Source organism: Heloderma suspectum, chromosome 2, assembly GCF_057233095.1.
Source record: "Heloderma suspectum isolate Gila_16-S chromosome 2, 16-S_ref, whole genome shotgun sequence".
NCBI lineage: Eukaryota > Metazoa > Chordata > Lepidosauria > Squamata > Helodermatidae > Heloderma > Heloderma suspectum.
Window position 1 is genome coordinate 26897087 of NC_139459.1, and position 25412 is coordinate 26922498.

Sequence of the window (25412 nt, forward strand, 5' to 3'; positions counted from 1 at the left end):
CGTATGGCTGTGAGAGCTGGACTATAAGGAAGGCTGAGCGCCAAAGAATTGATGCTTTCGAACTGTGGTGCTGGAGAAGACTCTTACGAGTCCCCTGGACTGCAAGGAGGTCCAATCAGTCCATCCTAAAGGAAATCAACCCTGAGTGCTCATTGGAAGGACAGATACTGAAGCTGAAGCTCAAATATTTTGGCCAGCTAATTGCGAAGAGAAAACTCCCTGGAAAAGACCCTGATGCTGGGAAAGATGGAAGGCCAAAGGAGAAGGGGACGGCAGAGGATGAGATGGCTAGATAGCATCACCGATGCAATGAATATGAACTTGAGCACACTCCGGGAGAGAGCGGAGGACAGGAAGGCCTGGCATGCTATGGTCCATGAGGTCAGAAAGAGTCGGTCATGACTTAACGACTGAACAACAACAATGTGTACATAAGTCATTCCGGAGTCTGTGCTGGATGATGAGCATGCCTTATCACATGCAAGAATACAAAGATCAGAGTACAAAGATGAGAATACAAAGTTCTCAATCGGTGGTACATTACTCCTGCTTCACCTAATACATCCAAGTTACAGTCAATGTTGTTGGAAAGGGTGTGGTCACATTGGTTCATACTTTCTTCTTTGGTGGGAGTGTTCCACAGTGCAGGAGTTTTGGAACATGGTTGCTGATTACTGTCAGGAATTTCTTCATGATAGACCAGTGGTAAGTCCCAAAAGAATGCTGCATCATCTTTTTGAACCTAATGATCCTGGATTCCTCCATAAGGACCTTTTTAAGCAATTTTATACAGCTGCAAAGTCATGTATAGCATGTAACTGGAAGTCCCCAAAGCAACCAACTAAAAATCATTATGTATGAACTTACTTAGCAAGTGCAGTGAGCTAGGAATCCTACCTTGAAGAATAATATTATGGCACCATGGTTTCCATTTATTTCCTGTGTTGACGTTCATAAAACTTAGGATCCAATTCCAACCAAGTACGGTTGCTTATATTTTTTCTGATTAATACACATATACACACAAAATGACTTACACTCACACACACACTTTTTATATGTTGTATAACTTATATTTTTACTTTAGTTAGGTACTAAGCTCCTACTTAGGATGTTTTACTTAGGGATGTACGAAAGTCACCTTTCACGGATTATGTTGATGGTGGGGGGGAGGCGTTCCGTCCCTCCCCCTGGAATCCTCGCTGGGGGGGAGGCGCTCCATTCCTCCCCCCCGGAATCCTCCGTGGCCGGCTGTGCTCCACGGCAGCTCCGCGGAGCAGCTGGCCAGGCCCAGCCAGGCCAGAGCCATCCGCAGCCGGATTTCCGGCCGCGGAGGGCTCTGGGTAAAAAAAAAACAAAAAAACACATACGCAAATGGCGGCGGCTACGGCCGCCGCCATTTGCGTTCCTTATTTTTGCCGTCTTAATCTACGTAAATATTTATGTAGACTATGACGGCGAAAATAAAGGGGAACGCAAATAGAGTAGCGGGCGCTATTTGCGCCCCTTTTTGATTCACCGTTTTAGCCTACATAAATATTTACATATTTACATCCCGGGGGGGATCCGCGGGGGGGTGGCAGGCCGTTCCGCCATGGAGTTCGGGGGGCCGAATGCACTGGCATTCGGCCTCACCGAGATCTGTGGCGGAATTCTCTGACATCCCTAGTTTTACTGCAGATGTGTCAAGGGCTCCTTGGAGGCCTCTCTCAGTTTAATCCAGTAGCCAAGTCCAGACACAGACAAAGGAATTCCTTTCAAAGCTTTATTCTTCTTTTACTACTTAACAACTATACCGTTTGCAACTAGATCTGAGCAGCACAGTACCTATGCCCTAAGCTGGAACAGTTGGTCCCCGTTTGAAAGGGAATTACTGGCAGACCCCTGAACTAAAGGACTAGGGAGAGTCCCTCCCCTTTTCCCTTGGATCCTCTGGGCGCAGCCGTTGTTTGCGCGCCAACCTGGCACTACGCCTCCTTTCCGCGCCCTCCATCTGGCGCCACTCTCTGCGTCTGCGTCGTGCATCCACCAAGTCTGCTATCTGTGCTCGGTCACTCCCTGGACTGCTAACTAAACTAGGAATGCTGCTGGGAGGAATCTCCGTCAACTGTTGGTCCTGGGAAAGAGGAGCGCGCTCCTCTCCCAGGAGCGACTGCTGTTCCTCAGAATCAGAACTACTCTGGGATTCTATGGGCTCAGTGTCCACCCTGACAAGATGTTCTTAAGCTTACCATTTATAGATTAAGTTTTATAATTACTGAATTCCTTTGCTTCTTCAGTGATTTTGATTTATTATTATGTATGTTCTTTTTCTTCTTTTTGTTGCCTTTATTTTGTTAACTTTATTTTAAAATGAAATAAAATAAAATTTTATGGAGAGAAAATAAATAAATAACATGCTAGAATCCCAACAGAGAAATGCAGCATTGGTGAGTTAAAAAAGAGAGCTAATTAGGTACGTAATATTGTGTTTCTAGTATAGAAATTGTTTCGGAATACCCTGCAGCAAAGAACAGTGATCTTGTCATATGGTTTCTTTTTAGCTTTGCCTCAGCTGAAACATTACTTTTGGGGGCTTTTCTCAGAACATTCAAAATATTTCTAAGAACCACACATCTAAGAACGATGATTAAACTAATATGAGTGCTGGTACAATGCTTAGTGAATCCTCTAAATGTGGTGATTTTGGGGGTTCTCTTTTTTGCTTTAGTCGATTGCCACCAGAAAAGGGCTGGATCATGGATGGATTCCCAATGACACTGAATCAGGCCAAACTCCTTGAAAAGGCGCTGACAGGGCAAGATCCAGACCAGGCAGAAGCAAAAGCTAACATCTTGAAAAAGCACACCTTGGTTGAAGATCCAGCTGTTCCAAAACAGCCATCTGTGCACCCACCTGGTCTTGACTTTGCTATTTTGTTAGATGTTTCGGACTTCATTGTGCTAAACCGGGTGGCAAGTGAGAGGGGTAAGTTGAGTGTTCAATGTGTGCAGCAAAAAAGCAATCCTCCTTGACAGATTCACATAACCATGCTAATTGCAACAACTGGACACTCTCCCATTGACTTTAAAGGAGTGGGATGGCCAATACATTCCAAGAATCTTATGTATCAGTGGGACCTCTAAAAAATGTTGCAATATTTCCTCACCGCCTAACAGGAGTGCGCTGGTTCAGAGTGCCAGCCGATCAGCCATGCGTTCCAAGATACTCAGTTCCATCCCTCTCATCCAGTTTCCCATTTTTTCTTTTCCAACTGACACTCAACAATCCATAGCTAATGGGCATACTCATCTTCATTGGGCTGTTATTTGGAGGGATGGGATTACTCCCCTATGTTTTCCTCTTAAAATATTGTATGTACTTCAAGTTCCCCTGAGCTAAGGGAATCAAATGAGTTCAGATTTCTTTGAACCCAACCTGCAGATTCCACAGAGGACTGGCTTTTCCTGAGCCACATGGACTCGGCATTTTGGACTGTTTTTTTCTTTTTCTTTCTGGAATTTTATGCAAATTTAGTCGTAGAAAAATATGAAACTAAAAAAAACACTGGCTGAAAATGCTCATTTCCCCCATAGACTAAAGCATGAAAATGTGCATGGGGGGGATTTGTGCTTTTTAGGGGGGGGTGCACATTGGGGGGAGGGATTTGTATATTTACACAAATGTGAATTTGCACAAATTCGAGAAATGTGGGGGGGGAACCACAGTTCTGTCAATGAGCAGACAGTGGAATGCAGACAGAATAGATTTTACAAAATCTGTACATCCCTACCCTGAGCATGCTGATTACCTTGCTCTTGTCTCTTAAGTGGCTGTTTTGGCTCCATTTCTGTTGGCCCTCACCACTTTAGTTCGCTTTTAGAGAGAGTGATAAATGCCACTCCAATATTCTGCTGCACTCTAGAGTGACCAAAAAACTGAACCTAGGATAGGGCTATGCGTATAGGTCCAGCTTCTCATTGGCCAGTGTTCATCAGAGCAAAGAAGTAGATTTGCCCAGCAGTAGGGATGGCGGAGAATTCTGCCACGGACTCCAGTGAGTCCAGATTCTAAAGAATCCACACACACCCAGAGTCCACACACACAGAAGACTTACCTCTGCCTCCCTGCGGAATCTTCAGCTGGATCCTCCAGCTCCAGGTTGCCAACAATATGGCTGCCATACTGTATCGCTGGCTGAAGGGACTGTGGCCACAAATGGCGTCCAGGGCGCCATTTGCAGCCGTAAAGGCCTTAGTTTAAGGTAAATGCAGCCATTTACAGCTGCATTTACCTTAAACTAAGGCCTTTACAGCTGCAAATGGCATCCCGGACGCCATTTGTGGCCGCATGCAGTAGTCCCCTTCAGCCAGCGATATGGCATGGCGGCCATATCGCTGGCACTTCAGAGCTGGCCGGTGGCTCCATGGAATTGCCGCTGAGTGGAGCCGGCCGAATAGGATTCCGGGGGGAGAAACGGATCGCCTCGCCCCCCTGCAGACCCCCCCCCCCAGACTGGCAGGTAGGGGATTTGTACATCCCAACCCAGCAGTCTAATTGTGTCCCTGAATGAACCCTAACCCTTTTTTTTCTCCCATGCAAGTAAATGATTACCTTCCAATTAGTGATGGTGCAGGCGCCTGATTCCATCGAGGAATCTGGCGGAACCCCCCCTGCCCACACTCCCAAGCCTCACTCACTGAGCGCCTGCACCCGCTCACTCCCTGCCTGCACTCAGTGAGTCGCCCACACTCACCCTGGCTGCCTTGTTGAGCTCTGCAATTGCCATTTTTTAAAAAATAAAATGGTGATAGCAAAAATGTGCATATTTACATATACATGACAGTGCATATTTTTAGAAATGCATGTATTTGTGTATGTGAAAATGTGCATTTTGCAAACGTGCATATTTGTGTATGTGCAAAATGCGCATTTTGTGAAAATGAGTGTTATCAGGCATATGCAATACGCATTCGCAAAAATGCACATTTTTGTGCATATGCAAATATGCACATTTTTGAGATCGTCATTTCGTTTTTCAAAAAATTGTGACTGCGGAGCTTGACGAGGCTGCTGGGGTGAGTGTGGGCTGCTCACCCAAGCGCAGGAGGGGCTCGAGCATGGTCTTGGGGACCAGCGAATGGGGGCAGGGGCTGGGCGGATGCCCGGAGAACCTCGTCTGGGGTGAGTTCACATACCCGTGCTTTCACTGCTATGCAGACAAATAAAGTGCTGTCCTTGGGGGCACTGCTGCAGCAAGGAAAAGAAAAACTGCCTGCCACCCTGCCAGCGCTAACATAGATCCCATAAGAGGTGTAGCATGTCTCTCTGAACTGGAAGCCTTGCAATATACAAGAGTCCACTTTTCATAATTATTATGATGGGCATTTTGCTGGTTTAAAGATAAATGCCACACTGGCAAAAATGCTCGTAAGTTGCAGTGTTTCTACACACCAAGTCCACCACTCTACTGAAGTTTGACCCTAGCTTGTGATAAGCTTGCCATCAGCCAGCCCCTGTGGTGCAGTGGTAAACTTTGAGCCAGTGGGCAGCTTGCCCATCGCAATGAATGACATCAGATATTATTAATGGTGTAGCACAGCCTTTGCCATCCAGATGCCCCCAGGTGTTTTGGACTACAACTCCCAGAACTCCTGACGCTAGCCAGGTTGGCTGGGAGTTCTCTAAAACATCTGGAGGGTACCAGGTTAGGGAAGGCAGGTGTAGCAGATTCATGTTTTGATTCCCTTAAGCTAGGGATGCAGAACCTCTGGCCCACAGGCCAACTTTGGCCCACCAGCCTGGTCCACAGGGCCTGGGGCAAAGCCCCTCCCCCTCCTGGAAGCCCCGCCCCTCAAAAGGATTGGGGCAGGAGAGCCACTGAGTGCTCAGTCATTTCACACTCAGACTCAGCTGGTTCCTCACAGAGCTGGCCGTGTCCCGCAGAGTGCTTCGCTCTGAAGGCAAAGGAAAAGCAAACTCAGCTGCAGACTCAGCTGGCACTTCCAGGAGCTGGCTGAGTCCTGACCTCATGTGTCACTACTCCTTCATCTTCTCTGTGCAGGTTGTGTGAAGGGGGAGCAAAGCTGGTGCCTGGGCCAAAGCACCAGCTGGAGTTTCTCTAGGCACTGCTTTGGCCGGGGTCCTGACGACATCTGAGGGGCCCCCACCAGTGACCCCTGATGTCACTGGCAGAGGCCTTCCCCCTGATGTCACTGGCAGAGGCCTTCCCCCTGATGTCACTGGCGGAGGCCTTCCCCCTGATGTCACCCAGCCCATGGTGGGTCCAAGGAGCAATCCCAACCCTCCCTTAAGCCCTGTATCTAAAACTACTCAAATGTTCTGCCTGGACACTTTCTTCAAAAAAAGTATGTTAATATTTTTGACCCAGCAGCTGACTCCTATCAAAGTGGGCAAGAAAGAGGCGATCAGACTTCAGATGCTGAAGTCCAACGAAGAGAAAAAGGAGACTCAGTGAGGGGCCAGATGCAGCACAAGTAAGTTACAATCAGAATGCTGGACTCTACAGGCCTTTGCCCTGATCCAACAGGGCTCATGCCAGCATTTTTAGTAGCATTTTTAAGCAGTCCTTTCTATTTGGATTGTGATAACTTTTCTATATCTCCTTTGTGCATGGTTCTGATTTCACAGAATTGTAGGTTTTCTGGACATGTGGCCCAAACTGGAAACCTGGTTTTCTGAGCAGCAACAAATACTAATAAAAGTCAATGCAGAGACAGAGGAAGATCTTATGTGTCAAAGGGTGAAAGAAATTTTAATCGAACAAATTGTTAAAGCCGAAAATAAAAGTAAGTGATACTGTTCAGCTGTTTCAGGCACAAACACATTAAAACATCAGCAGTCTGGTGAAATTTTTCAGAGAATGGGGAAAAAAAATATTACTGACTGCCAATATATGACCATTTCCTCCTAGTATTTTCTTTATTTTACCTTCCAAGGGTTTTGGGATATAATTTGGTTATAATTTAATCTGAGGCTCATCCAAATAAGGCCCAGAACCTGCTTTCATTGTCAGCCCAAGAATATACAAAAGGAAACATTTTTGAAACTCTTCAGATTCTGCTACTCCTATGCAACAAGGATATGAGAGTCTTATAGAAGAACCAACAGTGTTGCTTAGTTTAAAGCGTCACCTTCTAGTATTAGGTCATGAAATCTATTTCGGAAGCTGCTGTCGAGCTCTGGGAACTGCATTTCCAATATCATGTCCCAGTACCAGGTGCAACCTTCATTCTCTTGATATGTAGCATGCAGCTAATTATATGTACCTTTGTATGTAGCATGCAATACCTTCATTCTCTTGATATGTAGCATGCTGCTAATTATCAAATTTCCTTACCTAATTATAGGGATGTGTTCGGGGGCAGGAGGGGGGCTTACAGGAAATGCTGCCTTCAAAGAGGGGAGGCCTATCTCCCCCCACCGCCTGCACAGTCATAGCCAATCCCCCCGCCCCACCCAGCGCAGCTAGAATGCTGGCGGGGCGGGGGGGGGATCCCTATTGGCAGTCAACATCTGAAAAGTAAACATCCAATAAACTTTTGGATGGTGCAAATTATCTCTTCTGGGGAATTAACTGAATTTAATAGAATTACTGTTGGATCACCTGGCAAATGCCTAAAGATGAGAGCTCTGTTTTATTTTTCAGCTTTGAGTAGAAGCAATTGAGTTTCCCCATTAAGATCTTTTTACTGGAAGTCATCAGTAACCATGTATTTATTTTAGAATATTATGCTTTATATCACATCCTGAATAATTGTTTTTTCTGTTAAACACATAGCATTGCTGTAAACAATACAACCCACAGTTACTTTCCCCACTACCTCCTTTGCTCCTCCACTACTTATTCATCCATCCCGTGTATATTTTTCTTAGTCTCTAGCTTTCATGACACTGCAGCTGCCCATAAATGTCTATTTTTCCTCTAAAGGTACAAAATGCAGGAGGCATGTCCTCAAAATGTCTTTAACCATTATCCCCACTTTACCTATGACTGAAGTACTACATATTATTGATTTGATTTGACTTATATACTGCCCTTCGCCATGAGCCCACGGCAGCTAATAACCCATAAGAACAGTACAACACATAATCACCATCAAAATCGTAACTCTAAAATTGCAAACATAATAAAATGCATAAAAACCATTGCTAACCCTTTCTGTACATGAAGCCCCACTGAATTAATATGTTATATTTTCCCTACGTGGAAATTAATGTGGAGTGGCGAGGAGGGTTGTCACAACAATGGGACCATCAATCTAATTCAGAGGTGTTGAACCTCAAAGCTGTGGGCCAAATTTGGCCTACCTGGGATCCCAATCTGGTGCTCTGGAGTTCCTCAGATAGCCATACATCCTTCTGGTTCCACCCCCTTTTACCCCAACCACCAATTGTTTGGTGGTTTCCTGGCTTTTCCTCATCTTTTTCCCATTCTAAATGGTTGAAATGCCTCCCCTAAAGCTTAATTACAGTCAGTGAGCTAAAAAAACTGGCATTTTTTGTATTTCTGGTGTTTTTTGTGCCTGTCCATTTTTCCCTTTAGCCCTGCCCATCGCTAGACTACAGCCCCTGAGGGCTTCTCCAAAATTGAATTTGGCCCCCAAGCAAAGAAGTTCAAAAGCCTTGATCTAATTCTAGTGACCAGCAGGGAAAGCCTTTAGCGTATTCCAATATAGGAGTAATAAGCTTTCAAAATGCCATGCCAGCCAAGGGAGGCAGAGAGTTGCTCTCTCAAAATGGCATCAGCTTGCATCTTGTACCAAGACACAGCATCGCTCAGCACGAGTCATGGCATTGTGTCATTCCAACTGGCTTGTTGTGGGGGCTTCCTTTCCCCCCCCCCCAGAATGCCCATAGGAATGATATTGTCATGAAGTAGCATTATTCCAGGGCATCTTGGGGAATTAAAAATGGTGTTGAGCAGCAGTGAGGAACTGAAGGGAGCAGGAAGCACCTATGAGTTTCATGCCATCAGCCCTCAGTTCAGTGGGGCTTCATGCCTCCCCCCCCCAATGCAAAAATAGCAGAAATGGGAATAGCATGGGGGGCATTTTCACTTAGCCTTGATCATAACAGTGTATGCTTGTATTATTGGATATAACAGCCTTCCCCAGCCTGGGACCCTCCAGATGTTTTGAACTACAACTCCCACTTCTGACCATTGGCCATGCTACCTAGGGCTGATGGGAATTGAAGAACAAAACATTTAGCTGGGGTATAATATGGGACAAAGAAGGGAATGATCTAATGTATTTATTCGTGGCTGCTATCCTAGACACACTGACCTGGGAGTAACTTCCTTTGAACTCAGTGGGGCTTACTTCTCTGAGTACACATGTCAAAAGAGTGTGCTGTAAGTCTCATTAATGTTTCAGTTTGTCTTGTTACTATAATAAGGGCACAATCCTATCCAGATGCCCATCAGCCTCCCAACTTGGAGGCTGACAGGCATCCTAGGCAAAGCAGGAGGAGCACGGAGGCGATTGTCACCTCTGCACTTCTCCTGCTCTGCATTTTGCTAGACAGGCATTTTTGCCCAGCTAGCAAGGGTTGTGAAGAGGAGGGAGGGAAGGAGACTGGGGAGGGCTGGGGATAGCTTGTATCCCTGCTTCCCCAGTCCCCTCCCTACCCGCAGAACTGCCCCCTTTCACTCCTCTCTGAGGTCACTTTCGCAAGCTTGGAGAGGCAGCTGCCATGGTTCTCTCCAAACTAGCTGTGAGGGGAAGGGATGGGGAGCTCAGACTCCTGGGTCTGGGGTCAGAACATTGTATGCGACCTCGGATCCAGGAATCCAAACTATCCTATGCCCCACTCACCACCCCCGACTGTCTAGGGGCCATAGGATTGTTCTCTAAATTGACTTCATTATTAAGTTGAAACTTACTAGAACTTTGATGCATTGTTAACATTTAGGAAAGTTACTAAGGAAATACAAGTACTGCAGGTATCTTTTCTTTCTATTCAGATGTAATAAATTGTGTGAGTGGGATTTTTTTTTCTTTTTTTGGTGGCGGAGCAGTGGGAAGCAACATGAATGCTTGCATAGAGACGTTTTGGGTAAATGTTACTCTGATTTGTGCATCATAGTTGTTGTCTGTGATATCCTGAGGGATAATTTTCAGGTTGTCTACTGGCAACACGGTTGTTGTTGTTGTTGTTGTTGTTATTGTTGTTCAGTCGTTAAGTCGTGTCCAACTCTTTGTGACCCCATGGACCATAGCATGCCAGGCCTTCCTGTCCTCCGCTTTCCCCCAGAGTGTGCTCAAGTTCATATTCATTGCATCAGTGATACTATCTAGCCATCTCATCCTCTGCCGTCCCCTTCTCCTTTTGCCTTCCATCTTTCCCAGCATCAGGGTCTTTTCCAGGGAGTTTTCTCTTGGCATTAGGTGGCCAAAATATTTGAGCTTCAGCTTCAGTATCTGTCCTTCCAATGAGCACTCAGGGTTGATTTCCTTTAGGATGGACTGATTTGACCTCCTTACAGTCCAGGGGACTCGTAAGAGTCTTCTCCAGCACCACAGTTCGAAAGCATCAATTCTTCGGCGCTCAGCCTTCCTTATAGTCCAGCTCTCACAGCCATACGTTACTACTGGGAAAACCATAGCTTTGATTATGCGGACCTTTGTCAGCAAGGTGATGTCTCTGCTTCTTACTATGCTGTCTAGGTTTGCCATAGCTTTCCTCCCAAGGAGCAAGCATCTTCTAATTTCATGGCTACAGTCACCGTCTGCGGTGATCTTGGAGCCCAAGAAAGTAAAATCTGTCACTGCTTCCATTTCTTCCCCTTCTATATGCCAGGAAGTGATGGGGCCAGATGCCATGATCTTAGTTTTTTTTAATGTTGAGTTTCAAACCAGCTTTTGCACTCTCCACTTTCACCCTCAACAAGGCTCTTTAGATCCTCTTCGCTTTCTGCCATTAGGGTGGTATCGTCTGCGTATCTGAGGTTGTTGATAATTCTCCCGGCAATCTTAATTCCAAGCTGTGATGGCAACATGGTAGAAAGATATAAATATATGGGATTGCTTTTTATGAGTTTTGCTGCTGTTTTTATGGTTAAGGAAAAGAAAAGGAAAAGAGAGAAGCTGAGATACTGCAAGAGATGATCCGCTCTTTGCCAGAAGAAGAGGCACATGTGGTTACGGCAGATAAGTTGGAGGAAATGCCCCCCTCTCCCTCTATAGAAGTACAGGAGCTGCCACCCTCTGCAGCAGATGTCAAAGCATCTAAAGGTTGGTAAAGCATAAATATATTGTAGATCCGATAGTGGCTTGACTTCAATTATGAGGTAGCAGATTGCAGCTTATTTCTTTACTGTCACTTTTGTAAAAGGTGCACCCACATACAGAAGAGATTTTTTTTGCTAGCCTTATCAAAGCTCTTTTGACTTTCCTACAAATTCCCCTTAGGAATAACTTCTATTCAGTTCAAATTCAGTCTAGGTGAAATCCAGGGGGAGCCCAGAGATGAGGAAACCCCCTTTGAGAAATTCCAGAATTCCTATGAGAACACTTTTCAAGCTGCCTCCAAAATTTTGTCTGCTGCAAAACTTAAAGATAATTTGGGGGCTTCTCCCTAGGCAAAACACTCTGAGGATAAACCCCCAAATTAGCTTCAAATTTTGTGGCAGATAAAATTTCAGTGGCATCTCTACTTGTACAGTCTTTATTTATTTCATTTTTGTACTTGTACTGACTTTGTAGACCACATGACTGGCCTTTTTAACATATTTGAGAAAATTTTACAAAGGATTATAAAGTTCATTAAAGGGACTGCTTCTTATAAGTAAATGCAACAAAAAGGCACTAGTATTAAATACAACAAATGACACAGGTACAAAATCTGAGTAATGAAGCTAACCTAAAAAGCAACATGCTTACAAGTAAGTAGCCATTGGGCCAAATTCATGTGAGCATCTTTCCCTATTGTAGCCAAATAGGTGATATTCCTTAGCATTTATACAATGTGTTTTGAGGGCTGCCATGCTCCTGATCTCTATCCATCTGTAGTTAAGATATTAACTAGATATTAAGATATTAACTAGATATTAAGTTATTTATAGTGAGCTGTAGAATTGGGTGCTCCTTCCTCTATCCCCTCCCTTCTCTTGTGCCAGTTGTTACTGCCTCTCCCCCAGTAGCCTTAGTTACGGTTAAGGGTCACACAGTGCTGAGTCAAATTGGACTCCCAGCTTTGCCACCGTGTTCACATGATGAGAGTTATGGAGGTCATTCCTGTCCTCATTTCAGGGCCTAGTGGGGAGGGAGTGGGATTATGCTTAGTAACAGTCAGGAGTGCAAGTGCTTCTGCCAGACCATGAAACTGTGGTGGTGGTAGTGGTGGAAAAAGTGAGTGGGAATGGGCAATTTTGTGAAAAAAATGTCAAGTGAGAAAGTTCATAGAATCATAGAGTTGGAGGGGGCCATTTAGGCTATTCCCCTTCATGGATCACTGCCTTGTTGTGGCGAAGGGGCTTGCGTAACTCAGTGAAGCCATAAGCTATGCCGTGCAGGGCCACCCAAGACGGACAGGTCATGGCAGAGAGTTCTGACAAAATGTGGTCCACTGGAGAAGGAAATGGCAACCCACTCCAGTATTCTTGCCAAGAAAACCCCATGGAATGTATCACAAGGCTAAAAGATATGACGCCGGAAGATGAGCCCCTCAGGTCGGAAGGTGTCCAATATGCTACTGGGGAAGAGCAGAGGGTATTTCCAAGTAGCGCCAGAAAGAGTGAAGCGGCTGGGCCAAACCCGAAAGGACACTCAGCTGTGGATGTGTCTGGTGGTGAAAAGAAAATCCGATGCTGTAAAGAACAATATTGTTTAGGAACCTGGAATGTCAGATCAATGAATCAAGGTAAGCTGGAGGTGGTCAAACATGAGATGGCAAGATTGAACATCGACATCTTGGGAATCAGCGAACTAAAATGGACAGACATCGGCGAATTTAATTCAGGTGACCATTATATCTACTATTGTGGGCAAGAATGCCTTAGAAGAAATGGAGTAGCACTCATAGTCAACAAAAGGGTGGGAAAAGCAGTACTGGGGTACAATCTTAAAAATGATAGAATGATCTCAGTACGAATCCAAGGCAAACCATTCAACATCACAGTAATTCAAGTCTATGCCCCAACCACTGAGGCCGAAGAAGCTGAGGTTGATGGGTTCTATGAAGACCTACAACACCTTCTAGAACTAACACCAAAAAAAGATGTCCTCTTCATCATAGGGGATTAGAATGCTAAAGTAGGAAGTCAAGAAATCACCGGGATAACAGGCAGGCATGGCCTTGGTGTACAAAATGAAGCAGGACAAAAACTAATAGAGTTTTGCCAAGAGAACATGCTGATCATAGCAAACACTCTTTTCCAACAGCACAAGAGGCGACTCTACACATGGACGTCACCAGATGGTCAATATCGAAATCAGATTGATTATGTCCTTTGCAGCCAAAGATGGAGAAGCTCCATACAGTCAGTAAAAACAAGACCTGGAGCTGACTGTGGCTCAGATCATGAGCTGCTTCTTGCAAAATTTCGGCTTAAATTGAAGAACGTCAGGAAAACCACTAAACCGTTCAGGTATGACCTAAATCATATCCCTGATGAATATACAGTGGAGGTGAGGAATAGATTTCAGGGATTAGACCTGATAGACAGAGTGCCTGAGGAACTATGGACGGAGGTCCGTAACATTGTTCAGGAGGCAGCAACTCAATCCATCCCAAAGAAAAAGAAATGCAAGAAAGCCAAGTGGCTGTCTGATGAGGCTTTACAAGTAGCTCACGAAAGAAGGGAAGCGAAAAGCAAGGGAGAAAGGGGAAGATATACCCAACTGAATGCAGAGTTCCAGAGAATAGCAAGGAGAGACAAGAAGGCCTTCTTAAATGAACAATGCAAAGAAATCGAGGAAAACAACAGAATGGGAAAGACTAGAGATCTCTTCAAGAAACTTGGAGATCTCAAGGGAACGTTTTGTGCAAAGACGGGCATGATAAAGGACAAAGAAGGCAGGGACCTAACAGAAGCAGATGAGATTAAGAAGAGGTGGCAAGAATACACAGAAGAACTATACAGGAAAGATCTGAATGTCCCTGATAGCCATGATAGTGCGGTCACTGAACTTGAGCCGGACATCCTAGAGATTGAAGTCAAGTGGGCCTTAGGAAGCATTAGTAACAACAAAGCTAGCGGAGATGACAGTATTCCAGCCAAGCTATTAAAAATCCTAAAAGATGATGCTGTTAAAGTGCTGCATTCAATATGCCAACAAATCTGGAACACTCAACAGTGGCCACAAGACTGGAAAAGGTCAGTTTACATTCCAATTCCAAAGAAGGGCAACGCCAAAGAGTGTTCAAACTACCGCACAATTGCGCTCATTTCACATGCCAGCAAGGTGATGCTCAAAATCCTACAAGCTAGGCTTCAGCAGTATGCGAACCGAGAACTACCGGAAGTACAAGCTGGGTTTCGAAGAGGCAGAGGAACTAGAGATCAAATCGCCAACATTCGCTGCATCATGGAGAAAGCAAGAGAATTCCAGAAAAACATCTATTTCTGCTTCATTGACTACGCTAAAGCCTTTGATTGTGTGGATCACAACAAACTGTGGCAAATTCTTAAAGAGATGGGAGTACCAGACCACCTTACCTGTCTCCTGAGAAACCTGTACGAGGGTCAAGAAGCAACAGTAAGAACCAGACATGGAACAACCGATTGGTTCAAAATTGGGAAAGGAGTACGACAAGGCTGCATATTGTCACCCTGCTTATTTAACTTATATGCAGAGTACATCATGAGAAATGCCGGGTTGGATGAATCAGAGGTTGGAATTAAGATTGCTGGGAGAATTATCAACAACCTCCGATATGCAGACGATACCACCCTAATGGCAGAAAGTGAAGAGGATCTAAAGAGCCTCTTGTTGAGGGTGAAAGAGGAGAGTTTAAAAGCTGGTTTGAAACTCAACATTAAAAAAACTAAGATCATGGCATCTGGCCCCATCACTTCCTGGCATATAGAAGGGGAAGAAATGGAAGCAGTGACAGATTTTACTTTCTTGGGCTCCAAGATCACCGCAGACGGTGACTGTAGCCATGAAATTAAAAGACGCTTGCTCCTTGGGAGGAAAGCTATGGCCAACCTAGACAGCATAGTAAGAAGCAGAGACATCACCTTGCCGACAAAGGTCCGTCTAATCAAAGCTATGGTTTTCCCAGTAGTAACGTATGGCTGTGAGAGCTGGACTATAAGGAAGGCTGAGCGTCGAAGAATTGATGCTTTCGAACTGTGGTGCTGGAGAAGACTCTTACGAGTCCCCTGGACTGCAAGGAGGTCAAATCAGTCCATCCTAAATGAAATCAACCCTGAGTGCTCATTGGAAGGACAGATACTGAAGCTGAAGCTCCAATATTTTGGCCACCTAATGCGAAGAGAAAACTCCCTGGAAAAGACCCTGATGCTGGGAAAGACTGAAGGCCAAAGGAGAAGGGGACGGCAGAGGATGAGATGACTAGATAGCGTCACGGATGCAATGAATATGAACTTGAGCACGCTCCGGGAGAGAGCGCAGGACAGGAAGGCCTGGCGTGCTATGGTCCATGGCGTCACGAAGAGTCGGACACGACTGAACGACTGAACAACAACAACAACAACAATTTAGGCTATTAAGTCTAACCCTCTGCTCAGTGCAGACATCCAGTTTAAAGCATTGCTGACAGATGGCTGTCCAGTCTCTGCTTGAATTCCTCCAGTTCTGAACTTTCAGCTCAGTTCTATGCCACATCTGCACCAGTCATAGCCATGATTAATATTAACCTTGGTTTTTGAGCTTCATGCTCTGGTTTCAAAACATGGCTATATGATGGAACCCTACCAGTGTTAACCATGGTGAATCTTGGAGCAGAAGAAGAGTAATGCATGGAGGTTGGGGGAAATTGTCATGAGAGAGGGAAAAGAGCATGTGTTTTGGAGATTTAGGGTACAACCCTATGCATGTTTAGGCAGAAAAAGGTCCTACAACTCCCAGCATTCCTCAGCCAGCCATGGCTAAACCAGCCTAGGATTACACCCTTGGAGCATTACATTTCCATCAAGATCTGCACACACATGCATACACACACACACACCACACACGTGCGCGCACGCACAAATACCTTTACCCCTTCTTTCCTACACTTTCCCAAACTCACCAAATTTCTGAGGGGGAGGAGAGAAGGGAAAATGGCAGCTGGTGGGGCTCACAAAAATCTTCCAAGCATATTTACTCCATTGTCCACAGGAACCCTGGGCAATGTAGGCTTTAAAAAATTCCTGATGATAAGTGAATTGGGAGGAATAAAGAACTGCCCTTCCCAGAGTCAGCAATACAGACTCTAAGTCTGCTCAAAAGTCTTCACTGCACAGTGAGGAACTCCTGAGAAGAAATAGCCCTCAGCATAACCCTGGACATCTAGGACATCCTAGAGAGTGAAGTCAAGGGGGCCTTAAGAAGCATTACTAACAACAAAGCTAGTGGAGATGACAGTATTCCAGCTGAGCTATTTAAAATCCTAAAAGATGATGCTGTTAAAGTGCTGCACTCAATATGCCAACAAATTTGGAACACTCAACAGTGGCCACAAGACTGGAAAAGGTCAGTTTACATTCCAATCCCAAAGAAGGGCAATGCCAAAGAGTGTTCAAACTACCGTACAATTGCGCTCCTTTCACATGCCAGCAAGGTTATGCTCAAAATCCTACAAGCTAGGCTTCAGCAGTATGTGAACCGAGAACTACCAGAAGTACAAGCGGGGTTCCGAAGAGGCAGAGAAACTAGAGATCAAATCGCCAACGTTCGCTGGATCATGGAGAAAGCAAGAGAATTCCAGAAAAGCGTCTATTTCTGCTTCATTGACTATGCTAAAGCCTTTGATTGTGTGGATCACAACAAACTGTGGCAAATTCTTAAAGAGATGGGAGTACCAGACCACCTTACCTGTCTCCTGAGAAACCCGTACGAGGGTCAAGAAGCAACAGTAAGAACCAGGCATGGAACAACCGATTGGTTCAAAATTGGGAAAGGAGTACAGCAAGGCTGCATATTGTCGCCCTGCTTATTTAACTTATACGCAGAGTACATCATGAGAAACGCCGGGTGGATGAATCACAGGTCGGAATTAAGATTGCCGGGAGAATTATCAACAACCTCAGATACGCAGACGATACCACCCTAATGGCAGAAAGCGAAGAGGATCTAAAGAGCCTCTTGTTGAGGGTGAAAGTGGAGAGTGCAAAAGCTAGTTTGAAACTCAACATTACAAAAACTAAGATCATGGCATCTGGCCCCATCACTTCCTGGCATATAGAAGGGGAAGAAATGGAAGCAGTGACAGATTTTACTTTCTTGGGCTCCAAGATTACCGCAGACGGTGACTGTAGCCATGAAATTAAAAGACGCTTGCTCCTTGGGAAGAAAGATATGGCAAACCTAGACAGCATAGTAAGAAGCTGAGACATCACCTTGCCGACAAAGGTCCGCATAATCAAAGCTATGGTTTTCCCAGGAGTAACGGATGGCTGTGAGAGTTGGACTATAAGGAAGGCTGAGCGCTGAAGAATTGATGCTTTCAAACTGTGGTGCTGGAGAAGCCTCTTAGGAGTCCCCTGGACTGCAAGGAGGTCCAATCAGTCCATCCTAAAGGAAATCAACCCTGACTGCTCATTGGAAGGAAAGATACTGAAGCTGAAGCTCAAATATTTTGGCCTCCAAATGCGAAGAGAAAAGTCACTGGAAAAGACCCTGATGCTGGGAAAGATGAAAGGCAAAAGGAGAAGGGGAGAAGGGGACGGCAGAGGATGAGATGGCTAGATAGCATCATCGATGCAATGAATATGGACTTGAGCATGCTCCGGGAGAGAGTGGAGGACAGGAAGGCCTGGCATGCTATGGTCCATGGGGTCACGAAGAGTCGGACACGACTTAACGACTGAACAACAAATAACCCTGGGACCTATAGTTTTTTATTCCTCCTGGTCAGTTGGCAAAGAGGGATTTAAAAAAGGCATTCTTCAGTCCCAACTGTTGTTTTTGCTCCTACTGCCCTCTTGCAATTTGTTAAGTTTGTAAAAGTGTGAAAAGGGAGCAGGGGAGAGGGAAACTGGCAGATGAAAGGACTGTTGCTGAGCATTACAAACCAAGACAAAGATCAAAGAGCAATGGAGCTCAGTTCTTAATGGCCAGAGCATTTCTGAACTTGGAAGTTAATTTCCAAACCCTTCTCCCATTCCTCTCCATTCCTACATAGAAGTACAACTCAGCACTAACATGACCCAGCTAATATAAAGTAGACTGTTTAACTCAGCCTTCTCCAACCTGGTGTCTCCAGATGTGATGGACTACTGCTCCCAGCAAACCCCAGCCAACATCTGGAGGTTACTAGGTTGAAGAAGGCTGGTTTAACTGATACATAATTGAATTCCCCTACAGAGTCCCCTTCAACTGAGCGACATGTTAAAGGGAAAAAAGGAAAGAAAGATGAAGCAGCCAAAGGAAAAGAATCAGGAGGTAAACCAGGTAAAGTATAATTTAATTTCATTTTTGGTAGTTTTCCTGATAACCACAAAAGATTATAGCTTTCGTCTTCATCTTCATACTTTCTTTTAAAAACAGCATCAGTAAGTTTTAATTAGGTAGGGAAAAATAATTAGTTGACAAAAGGATGTAAAGGCATTTTTATGTTGCTTAAATTGGTGTTTACATTAACACCCATTAATCAAATGGAAAATTAAAACAGGCCTGCACAGCTGTGATCCAGTAGCCCCTTGTGGGGTGCAGTAAGCCCCCCACCCCACGCCATTCTTGATCCTTGGCCAGGGCTTCAAAAATGGAGTGAGTGTCATGAACCTAGCAAGGCGCAGTATATGATTGGTGGGGTTGGTGAATCACAAGTTGAACTAGGTGTACATTCTGTTATGGAAATGGTTCTCTTTCACTCTGTTTCTCACATTAACCATGTTAACATGGCTAAAAGGCATGATTCACACATCCCTTTCCATTTAGCAAAATTTGAGAATATAAAAAGAGCCATGCTGGATCAGACCAAAGGCCTATTTAGTCCAGCATTCTGTTCCCGCAGTGGCCAACCAGATGACTATGGGAAGCCCACAAGCACAACATCAGTGCAATAACACTTGAATGAATGAATGAATGGGTTTTCTTGGACCTGAGTTCAGCTAGTCATAGGATGTCACTCATACGGTGTTGGTAACCTTAGCAGGACCAGGGCCTATAGGCCAATAGTGAGTCTTTTTAGCATCAGAGCCCCAAATGCAAATGGGCAAGCCCACAATTCAAATTCCAGGCAGTGTTGAAAAAGTCACTCTTGGGGAAAGGATAGCAAGCCAGAATGGAAGAAATGGCTAGAGGTGTAAGCAGTCTCCAAAGGATCTGTGCAGGAGCTGATGGTAGAGCAGGAAGATAGGTTGGAGTGGCTAATGGTGAGGCAAGGCTGTGCAAGGAGCTTTGAGAGCTCCAGGTAGGACATACCAAATCAAACAGAGCCTACCAGCCATCTATGGTGGCTCAGGAGAGACTCAGGAAACCTCCTGCCTGGGCATGCAGGAACAGGAAAGTAAATCTGCCAGATCACAATCCATGGCAGATTGCAGCATCTGAGCAGGGCTGCAGTGTAGGACAAAGCAAAGTTTGTGGGAAAGGTTCACTGCAACCATGAGACTTTGCAAGACAGCCGTAATTATCTATATGGGAAAGGATCAGTAGAAGGGCCTCTGGATGCTGTTGCCTGATCCACACAAGGCATTCCGTAGATTAGAGTGCTGGGGAGGAGGCCAAAAGGCCTTGAGAACTTGCAAAGCACAGCCAAATATGCCCGATCAGAACATTTGTTTGTAGAGGCCAATCCTCCATAATGTGTGTCAACAAGACACCTATTTTAAAAGGGCCTGCTCTTTAGGTAAAGGTGCTTAAATCTGCAGTGTTTCAGCCTCCAGTGCAAGAATGTCCCTGCAACACTGGCATAATGCCTGGTGTGTATGTCATACTGTGTTGGCAAGCTCCATCCTGGAAGAGGGGGTCTTATGAGCAAGCTGTAAGAGTCCCCCAGTTTTTTGCAGGGAGGCTTGAGAAATCCAGGTAGGACCTACCAAAGCAAACGTGTGAGGTCATTAACACAAATAGCAACTGCATGAACGTTTTTGGTTTTTTAAAAGAAGGGGGGTGATGATCTGGCTTGGGACACAGGCGCAGGGTAGAGGGTCTATAATCCTTACACTGCGATCCCAATCTGGATCGCCCTTCCAAACCTGCCATTTGCTTCCACATGAATGGGAGTTTTCCTTCCAGTGTCAATAGCATGCGTTCAGGGGAGGGGGGCACAATCTGGATCAGGACCACAGTGGGGGCAAAGGGTTAAAGCCCCCCTCCCCACTGCCAGGATCAGTTCCTGTTTACTTAAAATCACTTGTAATAAAATGAATGATGTCATATCTAGTTTGGTCCGGAAGAAAGAAACCAAAATTTTCAACCCAATCCGCCATCTTTTTTCATGCACATACTTGGGAATTGTAGCTAGTCTAGTACTTCAGTGGAGTACTCCTGTCTAAGTTCTATGGTTGAACAATGTTGTTGGCTACACAGTCGGTTTAATGGAGGAATGCAAAGTCTTTTTTAAAAAAAAATAAAAATTCTCACAGCAAAGGCCTACACTTTTGTTTTGTTTTAGCAAGTCCATTTAAATAAAAATGGGATACACTATGTAGGACATTTGGTTGATGAATAATATACTGAAACAATACTGCTGCCAATCAATCAAGAGTGTTCAAAGAAAACAACCAGTGTTTGTAGCTCACAGCCTGTTAATACGTTCATAGGTAAAATACTGTTCCAGATATTAATATACTAATGATATATTCATATTTAAGGCACTCCGCGAGGAAAAGAAAAAGGGAAATCTGGGACGCCTTCTCCAGAAATCATATTGACTCCTGCTCCTGTAGAACCACCTCCAATTAAACCAGGATCAAGTGAATGGGTTTACATCGATGAACCACTTCCCCAAGTATGGCAGTCCAGCATTGCATTATAGTGGCTGGCTGGCTGGCTGGCTGGCTGGCTGGCTTCCTTCCTTCCTTCCTTCCTTCCTACCTTCCTTCTACTCTGAGCTCTCCATTTTGTTTGCTTTCCAATAGCATTTTGAAAATGAAACAGTGATGTTTTTTGCCAGTCAAGCAGCTGGCCAACCAGTTCTTGAGACAGGGCTAGATTTGCATCTTGAGAGGAGTGCAGAGTTATGTAATATTGCAACCATCCCTATAAATCAGTGCAATCCAGTCATCTATACCGTTGTTGTTGCCAAGAATACATTTGCAGTTACATTGTATCCAGTGACCCAATTTACAATTCATCGCCCCCAGCACAGGAAATACTTAACTTCTGTAAGGATCAAGGCGGCAGGATGGCAGGGTGGGAAGGGTGGTAGTTCTACCTCCATTAGTCAGGATTCATCTGCCATTCTTTGTGCAAATACCTTTAATACGTAAAGGAGAAAACAGTGTCAGGATTCCTCTACAACAGGGGTGGGAACCTGTGGCCCCCAAGACATTGTTGAGTAACTCCCATCATCCCTGATCATTGGCCATGCTGGCTGGGATTAATGGGAACTGGAGTCCAACGAGAGCTGGAGGGGGACAGGTTCCCCACCACTGCTCTACAATGACAGGTTGTTCTTGGTCTCCATTCAGCAAACTCCTAGCATTACTGTTTGTCGAAGAAATCCAGCCTGATGGTCCAAGCCCCCCACTCTCCTGGCTTCCCGTAGAAGTGGGACGAATTAAGAGTCAGCCATGTTGGGCAGCTCCTCCATACAAATAACTCCCTCCACCTAGAAAACTTACAGGTCGGGGAAGAAGGCTTTCTTGTCTGCAATCGCAGTCTGAAATGGTCCAGTCAAACCAGATACAGACTTGCCACCACAGTGAGAACAGGCAGGATCTGCTCAAGGCAGTTCTATGCCTCTGGCAGAAAATCAAATGGCATGTTCGCCCCAGATAGCAAAGATGAAGGTTAACTGGGCACAGGACAGTGAGAAGGGCTGAGACTATAGTGCAGGGGTGTCGAACTGCCAAAAGTGATGGGTGGGGCCACAGAGTGTGGGGCCAAAGGAAAAAGGGATGGAGCCCCAAATGCCAAACCTCCCAGCATCTTTTAGCTTAAAGCTCTTCCTGACAGTAACTAAGCCTTGGGAGATCCATTTCAACCTATTAGAATGGGGGGGGGGGATGCACAACAGCTGGGAAATAATTGGTGGACAAGGGAAAGGGGGTGGGGCCAGGGGAAAAGTCGTGGCCATCTGGGGAACCCTGGTGAGCTGGATTTGGCCCATGAGCTTGACATTCAACACCCCTGCTGTAGCAGCTAAGAAAAGCTTTAAAAGCGAAGTTATGGTTGTTAAGAATATGGGTTTTGAGGAGAAATTTGAAAATGCAAAGGAAATGGGAGGGGTTTTATTTAAAAAAATTGTGTAGCACATTTGTATCCTATTCTTGTTCCAAGGAGTTCAGACCTGTGAGGTAGGTTAGGCTGGGCTGGGTTTGGTAACTGGCCAAAGGTCACCCAGTGAGCTTTTTTGCTGAGTGAGCATTTGAACCCAGGTCTCCCTGGTCCAAGTGCAACATGCACTATCTATGACATAAAACCCAGTAGGGAAGTTGTTTCAAGCATAGGGTCAGAAATGGCAGGGCAGAAGGCTCAGAAGTTGAAGCGAGACAAGGAAACAAAGAGAGGATAGAGTATGGCCTTATAATTTCATTTACACCCTTTCTTGGTCCCTTTCCCCTAACATTTTAGTTAAGCAGCCTGATATCGGGAATTAATCTGAGCGTGTGGAGATGTCTGGCAGCTCAGATTCGGACTCAGAATGGGAACAGCAAGAACAGAGGGACGCACCCTCCCTAGAGAGCCCAGTTATGGCGAGACTTTCTTCCCAAGACCTTGACACATAGATGGCCCAGGCTGAACTGCTCCCCCATTCCTCCACCATGAGAACTCAAATTTTGGAGGAGGAGGAGGGTGAGGGGCGTGACTTGAGGGACGCTAGGGTCCACTGCAGAGCGAAGCAGGAAAAGTTAGGGGCAGGGCTCAGATGCTCCGCCAGGTTGGCCACTCATGGAAGCCAACGTAGAAGGGAGCCACCCTAAGGGAGGGGCACCCCTGCGAAGCACATCTGGCCAAGAAGTTCATGCCCAGACTGCTGGCAACTTCTCTAACTTCCACTTCATCTCCTCTATTGATATTCGGGGATGTGTAGATTAGCTGGTTCTATGCAGTCTGAGAGTTTCCTAGAATCTGCATTTGTAAATATGCTAGTCGTTAACTAATAAAGTAGTGTTAGCCTGAAGCCTTGTTACCTGGAGTGTGTTGATTATGAAGGGAGAGGATGTAGGAATGTGACACCTAATTGGTAGATGCCTAAAATCCATGTCTTTTAAAACTTAACAGGAAGTGCCTGAATTTTTAGTTCCTTATTGGGAAACTGTGGAGAAAACATATGTGAATAACATCAAAGCCACACTTCGATGCCTCAGAGCTGAACAGCATGTGATCATTCATTACCTGTCACACATTAGGTAAGCAAGTGGGATTTTAGGACTCAAGAACTCCTCACAAGACTCCTACTACTGTCTTTCATTTACCGAACCATGGGCTTCTTTTCATTTTCCCGCTCACAGAAACCATTTCAAGGAATACTTGAAACGCCCAGACCACAAGCAGGAGTTTGTGACTCAGTGGCAAGCCGATTATAACTCAGTGGCTGATGACCTCTGGGAAGACGATGAAACAAAGGAAGAACTGCACCAAAGAGTTACTGTAAGTGACAGCTAAAAGTGGTGGATGAGTTTTTGAGCTTTTATCCATCTGGGTTCCCCCCTCCCTAAAATGAATGGGATGAAGCATCCATAGTATCTGTAGGCTGTAATTTTATAGCCATAGGCTGTAAAAAAGGGACTGGCCAACAAGCTCATATTATGCCAGTACTTTCCAGCTGCCCTGGCTGCCAGTTGATTTCTGGGCCCGATTCGAAGTGCTGGTATTAATATTCAAAGCCCTCAGTGGCTTGGGCCAGGTTATCTGAAGGATTGCCTCCTCCTATATGTGCCTGCCTAGACCTTAAAATCATCCTCAGCGGTCCTTCTCCATGAGCTCCAGCCAAAAGAAGTGAGGCGGGTGGCTACTAGGAGGACAGCCTTTTCTGCTGTGGCACCCCGGCTGTGGAATGAGCTAGTGAGGTTCTCATGGCACCTACATTGTATTCCTTCTGGCGCCAGGTGAAGACCTTTTTATTTTCCCAGGCATTTTAGCATTTTAGCTTTCTAGTCTTTTAGCTTCGCTGTTTCAAATCAGTATTTTAAATCTCTGCATTGCTGCTAGGTTTATTCTGGTTGTACTGTTATATTGTGGTTTTATGCTTTCAGATTTTATATTGTTTTATGCTGCACTCTGTGGTTTTAATTTCTGTGAACTGCCCAGAGAGCTTCAGCTATTGGGCGGTACAGAAATATAAATAAATAAATAAATTTTCAAGCAAGTAGCTCTAAATTAAACCTGTTGAAACCTTTTCTGTCTTACATGGTGCCTAGGAAAGATGCCCTGCCTTAGGAGGAGCAGTGCAGCCTTCCAGTAGAAAGAGGGACTATTTTAGCCAGGGGTGGGCAACATGGTGCTCATGGGCACCAACGCACCCTGGATGCCTTTCTTGGCACCTGCCAAGGTGCCCTACTCTCCCACATTTTTAATTAACACATTTTCTTACTAGCAGTTGGGATTGCTGTGAAATAGGTTTCTGTTGTGCTGAAAACTATGAGCTCAAGAAGTTGTTCAGTGTGTTTGGACTCAGACCCCACACAGTCTTTTAGGCAGGTTACTTGTCCTTTGCTACCCATGGCAGCCATTTTGTGGTGGTGCACAGGATGGTTTCTCAAATTGCCAGATGTCCCCATGGCCCAGAAAGGAGGAGTTCAGGGAATTCTGGGAGATATACACTTAAACCTCAGGGAGGGCGTAGTCAATTTTGCATGAAAAGCTGTTCAGGGTTCAAACCTGCTTAGTCTCCTAACTACAAAGCCCATTACTTTAATCCTAGATGTATATTTTCTGGCTGCTGTTACTCAGCAGTGAGAGTAAAAGCACTCTCCACATGCTCTGAGGCCATCTTCTTACTATTTCACAAGTTCAAGGGCCAAGCCACCCTAGGGATGGGTGAATTGGCCAATTTCAGCGGGTACAGCTGTTCCCGGCATGAAGAGGACAACGTTGTACCTGTCTGCCATGTTGCTGTTAAAGATGAGGAGCCCGTAAGAAATAGAGGTGGCAACCCTAATTCAGCACCACAAATTAGGGATGGTT

The 25412-nt window shown here is 45.2% G+C and overlaps 1 protein-coding gene across 1 annotated transcript in view; it reads left to right on the forward strand.

The window, feature by feature from the left end:
* The window catches only part of SPEF2 (sperm flagellar and cilia associated 2), a 168802-nt gene that overhangs the window by 74852 nt on the left and 68538 nt on the right, over positions 1 to 25412 (forward strand). Inside the window, exons 16-23 of the mRNA XM_084833059.1 lie at positions 2711 to 2967; positions 6371 to 6476; positions 6631 to 6788; positions 11067 to 11237; positions 18480 to 18566; positions 20933 to 21069; positions 23508 to 23635; positions 23738 to 23876. Of these exons, the coding sequence (XP_084689185.1) occupies positions 2711 to 2967; positions 6371 to 6476; positions 6631 to 6788; positions 11067 to 11237; positions 18480 to 18566; positions 20933 to 21069; positions 23508 to 23635; positions 23738 to 23876 (1183 nt within the window). The remainder of the gene's footprint in view (positions 1 to 2710; positions 2968 to 6370; positions 6477 to 6630; positions 6789 to 11066; positions 11238 to 18479; positions 18567 to 20932; positions 21070 to 23507; positions 23636 to 23737; positions 23877 to 25412) is intronic.